The sequence below is a fragment of the Triticum dicoccoides genome, chromosome 2B (genome assembly GCF_002162155.2).
Source record: "Triticum dicoccoides isolate Atlit2015 ecotype Zavitan chromosome 2B, WEW_v2.0, whole genome shotgun sequence".
In the NCBI taxonomy this organism is placed as follows: Eukaryota; Viridiplantae; Streptophyta; class Magnoliopsida; order Poales; family Poaceae; genus Triticum; species Triticum dicoccoides.
The window spans coordinates 807716596-807725292 of NC_041383.1; the positions used below are offsets into that span (position 1 = coordinate 807716596).

The 8697-nt window shown below is 52.3% G+C and overlaps 1 protein-coding gene across 1 annotated transcript; it reads left to right on the forward strand.

Annotated features, from left to right (window-relative positions):
• Positions 1 to 6869: 6869 nt before the first annotated feature.
• LOC119366475 lies at positions 6870 to 8333 on the forward strand. Its single transcript, XM_037632213.1, has one exon. It carries the CDS (start codon positions 6963 to 6965, stop codon positions 7839 to 7841), a length of 879 nt encoding a protein of 292 aa, XP_037488110.1. The 5' UTR covers positions 6870 to 6962; the 3' UTR covers positions 7842 to 8333.
• The last annotated feature ends 364 nt before the right edge of the window (positions 8334 to 8697 follow it).

The following is an 8697-nucleotide window of genomic DNA, read 5'->3' on the forward strand; positions in this document are numbered from 1 at the left end:
CCTCACCGTCGCCGGTTCGCGCCGCCGGACAAAGCCCGGTCGGCATCGTCGGCGGCGGGGTTTCTCACCCCGCTTCGGAGACGGCCGGCGCGGGCCGCGGAGCTCCGGTGGTGGCGATGCGCCGGCGCGGGGCGCGTCGACGCGGTGGCGGGCGTCTGGCGGTGAAGTCGCAGATGTGTGGCCCGGCGTGGTGGGATGCGTGGTGGCTGCGCCCGTCGCGGCCGCAGCGACCGATCTGGTCCGGTCCGGGCCCAATTCGGGTGGCGGTGGCGGCGGATGGCTCGGTGGCTGCCGGTGGCTTCTCCTCCCGCTCCTGGAGGCCTCCCTCCTGCCTCCAGGGGTGGATGGGTGGCTGCTGCGTGGCTGCAAGGCGGGTGGCGGCACGTCCGTCTTGGATCTGGCAGTGGGATCCGGGTGGACGACGCGGGTGGGGCAGCGGCATTGTGTAGCCGGTGCTTCGGCCGTTGGCGGTGGCGCGCGGAGGTTCGACACATGGTGGTGGCCTCCCGGGGGCGCGACGGCTACACGGTGGTTTTGGAGGATCTGCCTGCAGCGATGGCCGGCTATCTTCGGCGTCGGCTCGTTTGCGGTCGGACCGCTTCGACCGTCGCTCCATCTCCTCGTCGTCCGGGCGATACTTCGGTCCAAGGGCTGGCCCTCTCACAGCTGCGGTCCAGTGCTCGTCTCGCGCCCGGAGCTGCAGGACGGAGCTCGTCTCGCCCCCAGTGGCAGGACTGAGCTCGTCTCGCGCCCGGCGGCAGGACGGAGCTCGTTTCACCCCCAGTGGCAGGACTGAGCTCGTCTCGCGTCCGGCAGCAGGACGGAGCTCGTCTCGCGCCCGACGGCAGGACGAAGGTGTTAATATAAAAGAACCATAACTATGTAAGCCTATTCCTAATAGATTTATACCAAAATAGCAAATCCAAATTATAAGAAAATCCGCACTCATCTCCAGCATTCAGGTGGTCCTATCATCTTAGAGAAAATAATCTCCCTTTTATTATTAACGAGCTTCCAAATCGTTATGTATATAAGACGACCCTCATTCAAAGCTAAGGTGAAGCTCGTCTTGCGCCCGGCGGCAGGACAGAGCTCCTCGTCTCGCACTTGGGGCTGCAGGACGGACGATGGAGGCCAGTTTTGACCGGCCTATTGGGTCTCGACGCTGGGGGTCGTCCAGGGGTGCGAAAGATGGGGCCTTTCCGTTTGTCTCTTCAGTCGGGGTAGCGGCGGGTCTCGGATCAGGTGATGCCTAGGTCTTGGATGCCGGGGCGGCGGCCCCGGTGGTGGTAGTGTGGTGCTTTTGGGCATTGCCCGCGGCGTGCGGACGGCGTGGCACCCGGGATGCGGCGTTCGGTGGTGGTGAGGGGTGGCCGGAGTGAAAACCTGTTCTTTCTGCGGACAGACCGGCGGCGACGAAACTCGTTCTCTTCTTGACGCGAGTTGGATCCGCAGGTATGTCGGTCGCCATCTGAAACTGATCGTTCCAGAATGACGACTTCGTTATTTCTTCCGTAACTATTGCATGGTCGGTCACTCAGTCAATAGCTGGTAGTTCAACTTGATTTGTGTGTTGGGTATGCACTTGGGCGGCCACTGAAAGAACTGATCCTGATCGGACGCGTCGGCGGCCAAGTGGTAGTATAAAGATGGAGTTCGAAGTTGGACGTGACCTGCCTGCCTGTAGCAAGTTACGACATCTCTAAGCTAATGTAAGACGTCTTATATTAGTCTACCAAGGGAATACCTCCACTTGACGACTCACGTTGTATCGCATCGTGTCGCGCTGCTCGGAAAAAAAAAGAAGAGAAAAGGATTCTTCCCTCACCAAAAAAGAGAGAAAAAGTAAAGCAATCTTCCCGTCTATTTGCCAAGAAAGAAAAACCTCTGTTTTTTGTTTGAAAAAATCTTCAATATATTCATCTTCAATCATAGTAGTACAACGAACACTAAAAATAATAAAAATTATATCCAGATCCATAGACCACCCAACGACGACTACAAGCACTGAAGGGAGGCGAAGGCGCGCTGCTGTCATCGCCCCTCCCTCGCTGGAGCCGGGCAAACCTTGTTGTTGCAGACAGTCGGGAAATCGTTGTGCTAAGGCCCCATAGAACCAATGCAGCAGAATGCAAACCGCCACGGATGAAGAGTGTAGATCAAAAGAATCCAACCTGAAGACACACGAACGAAGACAAACGACAAATAGATCCGACGAAGACACACCTCTACACGCCCACTGATGATGCTAGATGCATCACCAAAACGGGAGCTAGGCGGGAAGACCTTTATTCCATCTTCACGGAGCAGCCGCCGTCTCGCCTTCCTGAGCAAGACACAAACCATAACAAAGCTTGAAAAAATATCTAAAAAGGAAGCCCTCCCACCGGCAAGGGCCCAGATCTACTCTACATCCATGGCCCTAAGGCCACCGAAGACGGGACGAACCGGCGCCGGCGCCGGCGGGAGGCAGAGAACCCTAGTTTTTCTTTATTTCACGGTGCTAAGAAACCTCTGTTTACCTGTCTGCTTCACAGAATCGTAGTTAGTGGCTCAAATCCAGGAGGAGGAGCAATGGATAAACATAACCAAATCCTTGCTGTTTTCCTGTCACCACGTAGCAGGTTAAAGAGGGAACAATGAAATCGTCAAGGTAGATCGGGGGTCAGTGGTCAACGCTGGGGAAAGTGCTGCCTGCCTTGCAAGTTCTCTTCCCCTTTCCTCAAACTTGCCTTGCAAGTGTTGGTTTGCTCTTATTCAAGAGGAATTTATCAGGAGGTCTGATTTGTCTGCACCATGAAGAGAAAAACGCGGGCGGCACGCTAATATTCGGGCTGGGTTCGACGAGGACCAAACTGGACGGCAGGACGTCCGGCCCTATCGATTGGTGATTGGTCCCGGACTCTCGGTCGCCGTCGCCGGAGCCAGGGCCACGATGGCCCCGGCCCCGTGCTCAGTTGGCTGCCGCTGCCCCGGCCGCATATGCGTCGCCGTCAAGCCTTAACTACATCCTCCGCGCAAAATCCAGTACCACCACAAAGAATTTCAGGGGGAAAAGAGAGTACAACTGCATAAAAATGGACGGGACAACGACCGGCCACCTTCCTAGATGGCGAGCAACGGCATCACGTGCTACGTTGCCTTCCCACGGTGCGATAGCATGACAGCGTGCCATCCAAGAGTTTCCACGTGTGCTTCAAATTCGGGAGAGAGAGAGATAGGGAGTACCGTCAGATGCCCGCCAAACCCAAGGAAACCAGGGGAAGCAAAATATCTGAGGAAAAGGTTTACAAAAATCTGAGAAAAAATAGACTGGACGAACACTTTACTACTCCCGGGAGGCCACGAGGTAGCTAATACTCCCTCCGTTCCAGAACAAGTGTCTTAAATTTAATACAACTTTATACTGAAGATATATTATAATACAAAGTTGAGACGCTTATTTTGGAACGGAGGGAGTAGTATTGAAACAGACCAGACCAGCCGTCAATTAGAGTAGGAATTACTTTGACATATTGTCGCTTGGCTTACTAAATACCACTTCTATCCTATTCTTTTGAGTCAGAAAATTGTTGCAGCTTTATTGAATTGTCTCAATACAATCCGCGGTCACCGCCTCGCTAATAAATCCAGAGGAATCTGAAACCATTTTTTTGCGAAATTTATTTTTGCAGCCAGCTAGTTCATGGGCGACTCTATTTGCCAAATGCCGCCAGCTAGTTCACAGCCGGTGCTCTAATTTCATGAAGAGATGTTCATTCGTCCGATAGGTGCATCACCCTATTCCTGACAACGGCAGAATCCTCCATTTTACGTCTATCCCAGTCGTCATTTCTAGTCATCCAAAACTCGTACATAGCCCTAAGCATCGTTGCCTTCTCCTCGTCCCCGGCCAGGTCGAGCCACTCCAACATCCAACTTTGGAACTGGCCCGCTTCCTCTATATACACCGGCGCCTGTGGCAGGGGTGCCCAAACAGCTTCTTTCAAGCACTTCTAGAAGTGCAACGGGTGTGGGCAGCTAGCTAGTTGTTCCACGAAACGCCAAACACCACTTACGGAGGAAGAAGAGGAGTTGAACAAGTCGCTTAATGTTCCTCTCCTCCGTCTGTTTTCCTTGTGCCATGTCACCACTTATAGTGGAACCCACCAGTCAGGTGCGGCGTCAAACGCTGCTTCTCGATCGATCAATATTTTTGGCAAACCGTTAGCACAATACCAATAGTTTTTTGCGAAAAAACAAAATGTGGTGTTTTTTTTTGCAATTTACTCCTTTAAATATCAGTGGTTCCCCACAACGAGATGTTTTTGAGCAGGAAATTGCTTGTCTCTGTGGAGGCTCCCCACGCAGTCAAAGCGATGGAAATCAAGGTGGAGTGGATCCTCCTGGTCCACAATATCTTGTTTTTTCCATTCGTCAAAGTACTCCTTTCATTTTTATTTAGTCCGCGTATTAGTTTTCGTCAAAGTCAAGATTTGTAAACTTTGACAAAGTTTATAAACAAAAATATTAACATATACAATGACATACCATTAGATTCATTATTGAATGTATTTTCACATCTTATATATTTGTTATGATAAATGTTTATATTTTTTCTATAAATTTGGTCAAACTTTACAAAGTTTGACTTCACTCAAACCTAATATGCAGAGTAAATAAAACGGAGGGAGTATTTCTCAAAGAAACATACTTAGGAAAGCATTAAACTTGCACACGGGCTCTAGTTAATGCCAAAATATATTCACACCCGCACATAATTGCGGCTTTAGTACATTCAAGGGAAAATTTCTTACTACCTTAAAAAAATCAATGGATTAGGTCATACAAAATATGAAGGAATAATGGTAAAGTGATTAAACATGCTTCAGCTCCTGCCATCGTTCGGTGGAAAGTGGGAAGCGAGCGGACGTTTTTCTTCTTCTACTGACAGTCGTCACTCTCCTCTCACCATACCATCTCATTTCTCCTATCCATTGACCAAAGCTGCGCTCGGCGATTTTGTACATATCATAGAAATTTTGTATTTGATGACATGGCAAGTTTAGAAATGGCAGTCTTCGCAACATGGTAAGAGAATTACCTTTTAAGTGACCATGCCAATTTTAGTTTTTACGGGATTAGGGCAAATGTAGTCTACACATCATGACAATTTTACCTTTGGACCATGGCAAAAATCATTCTTTTCGCAACATGGCAAAAAAAAAAATCTGATGGCAAATTTACCTTTGTTGACATGGCAAATATACCTATACTGACATTGTAAATTTAGTTTAACATACATGCAATTTTACTTCTTTTTTGCGATGAATTTTTTACTTTTCTGGACCATCGCAAATTTACTTTATATCTCATCCAAGTCATTTTTTTCCATGGAAAATTCCTTTTTCTCCCATGGCAAACACTAAACTTAGTGCATGGCAAATCCATTAAGGTTAGCACGACAACTTTTATTACCCACGGCAATCCGTTCATTTTTTACATGGAAAGTTCTTGTTTTTTAGACAACTTTTATTACCCATGGCAATCCGTTCATTTTTCTACATGGACAATTCTTATTTTTTAGACAACTTTTATTACCCTTGGCAATCCGTTCATTTCTTTACATGGGCAATTCTTGTTTTTAGACAACTTTTATTACCCATGGCAATCCGTTCATTTCTTTACATGGACAATTCTTGTTTTTTAGACAACTTTTATTACCCATGGCAATCCGTTCATTTCTTTACATGGAGTATTATTGTTTTTTAGACAAATTTTATTACCCATGGCAATCCGTCCATTTCTTTACAAGAAGAATTCTTGTTTTTAGACAACTTTTATCACCCATGCAATCCTTTCATTTCTTACATGGAGAATTCTTGTTTTTTAGGCAACTTTTATTACCCATGGCAATTCGTTCATTTCTTTACTTGGAAAATTCTTGTTTTTTAGACAACTTTTATACTGGTCTGTTTTCCATGGCATTATTTTTGCCATGGCAATTCCCTAACATAATTTTTCGCCATGGCAAATTTTGGAAAATTGCCGTGTAATCTTTATGAGAGATATTTGTTATAATTTTTGTTTCAGAAATAAATTTTTTGTTAAACTTGGCATTATAAAAATAGAACATCTTGCCGAATTTGTAAATATTTTGTTCTACTCGAATATCATTTTTTTTGTGAAAATTTCACTTGTTGTAAAAAATCATGGCGATTTTTTTGTTATGGGTATAATCTACTCGGGTCAGAAAAATAACAATCCATTTTCGGTATCCTTTTCAACTTCTGTTACATGTTGGTATTTATATATCTCGGCACATGGAAATATTTCGCTTTTTGTACGCAATGGCAATTTTTGTTCGGTTTTTGTTGCTCAAAGCTGGCGCTTTTTTCGGCGCTCAAGAGGAGAGGAGGGGAAAAAATCGTAATCAGGGAACGGCGATCCGGGTGCAGCGGCCTGGGAGGCGACGCGTTTGTCACGCGAAAGCCATGGCCGCGTCACGTGAAACGCCGCAGCACGCCACGGCAGTGACCAGTCCGTCCATCCATCCACCCATCACTGCCCCACCACCGCGCGAACACGTGCCCCGCTGGCGCCGCGCGTGCCGCCGCGCCCCGCTGGCGCGAGCCTGGCCGCGCACGTTTCGCCCTCCGACGTGGCGTCCTGCGACCCCGGTCAGTCGGTCCGGGGCCCGCGCACCAGCACCTTCCTCCCGTCCCTGGATGGATCCCGTGCCGCGCCCTCTTGCTGCCTTGGCTCGCAAGGAAAGACAGAGACCACTTCCCCCCCTCCGGCCCCACCGCCTTTACCATTGGCCCAGCCCAACCCAACCGCCTTCATTCCCCTGTATATAACCCCCCGCTCCCCCCCTCCTCCCCGTCCCAATTCCAATTCCCCTCCCCACAGACTTCCCAGCCACGCCACCGCCGATGACCCCCCGCTGCTAGTCTAGTCCAGTCGTCGAGAGGCCCGGAGCGATGGGCGAGATGGAGTCCACCTCGCCGCCGCCGGCGGGAGCGGGCGGCGCGGTGCTGCAGGTGGTGTTCGTGGACGGCGAGCGGAGCGTGGACCTGGGCACGGTCACCGTGCACCCGTCGCTGGGCGTGCGGAGGCTGCAGGCGGTGGTGGCGGACCGCGTGGGCGTCGCGCCGCAGCAGATCTCGGCGTCGCTCGCCCGGCCGCGGCGCCAGCGCCGCGTGCCGCTCGACGAGGGCGCCGACCTCGCCGCCGCCGTGGCCCGCGAGGGCGCCGGCTGCTACGTGCTCGCCGGGCTCCGCCGCTCGCGCCGCGACCGCCGCGGGGGCCGCTCCAGGCGCGACCGGAAGGGCGCGGGGGCGGGGCCTCAGCAGCCGCTGCTGATGGCGCCGACGACGGGCTCGGAGCGGACCATCCTGAAGCGCCTCCCGTCGACGGATCTGGCGTCCCTGGCGGGCGCCGCGTCCCCCGTGGCGGCGTTCGGCGGGTGGGACTACGAGGCGCAGCTGCGGGAGCTGCAGCGGCAGCACGAGTGGTACATGATGAGCACCGCCGCGCCGGATCCGTACCTCCTCCCGCCGCTCCTCGACGACCCGCCGGCGGCGCTCTGGCCGGCGCGCCCCTCGACGCCCTGCCCCGACTGCGAGGCGGCCGCGGCGCTGGGCCTGCGCGAGCCGGCGTTCCACTGGTGCGTGCGCGACGCGGTCACCGTGGGGTTCCGCTCCCCGGTGGGCCCCATCGAGCGCCCGTCCGCCGCCAGGAGATCCCCGTCCCAGACGCCGTCGCCGACCCCGTCGCCGCCGCCGTCGTTTGCGCCCGCCACCGGCCGCCATCTGCAGCAGTCCTTCCTCCACCCCGGCCTGACGCCGCTCTGCTACTAGCCGCCCGCCCGTCGGTTAATTAGAAGGAAGCGTAGTAGGAAAGCAAAAGGGGAATTGAAATCGGGCGCGGTTGCGTGCGGGGTTTGTGCAGTGGGGGAAGGAGGAGCAGAGGACAAGGAAGGCGACGACTCCAGACAAGAGCTGCCTGCGCGGTGCCCGGCTGGACACGTTCCGGCTGGATGGAGGATTTCTTTCTGTTTTTGTTCCGTGTTTTGCTGGGGTGGTTGGGCTGTGCTGTGCTAGTGCTGTGTGACAGCTGGTGTGGTGCGCGTGTCCATCCGTCCGGGCTGTTGGGCGAGCCCGCAGATCCATCCCTCCCTCTGGGACCGTCCTATGGTTTTTTCTTTTCTTTTTCTTTGTTTAGTGAGAGAGAGATAGTGAGCGAGTGAGAGAGAGGGCCCAATGGATTATGGGGCGATATTGGTAGTTGTTTCTGGTATATCGAAGTGGTATATGCAGATGAAGCAAGATGAATTTCACCGTGCCAAAACAGCTTTTCCTCCGATATTTTCTTTCACACCGATAGCTCCAAGTTGGAGGCACGCAACGTGGAAAATGGGCGTTGGTTTCGACGCCGAGGCTGATGTGTTGGTACGTACGCTGCTGCCGTGTGACGTTGAGCGATTGCAGATGGCGACGTAGTAGTACGTGATGGTGTTCTTCCCCGTTCTAGAAAGGTGGCGAAAATTCACCCGTAAATTGACCACCCAATTTCCCGTCCGTTTCCAGACGCTATTTAAGCGTACGTTCGATTGCGACGCATATTCTCCGTGGACGGAATAAACCGGCTGGCCGCATGCGGCCGCCGCCGGGGAGCTGCACGCGGCCGGTTTTAATAGTGCATGATCAAAACCGA

Excerpts from the sequence above, each read along its gene's own strand:
- LOC119366475 (XM_037632213.1), top strand. The coding sequence starts at position 6,963 with ATGGGCGAGATGGAGTCCACCTCGCCGCCGCCGGCGGGAGCGGGCGGC.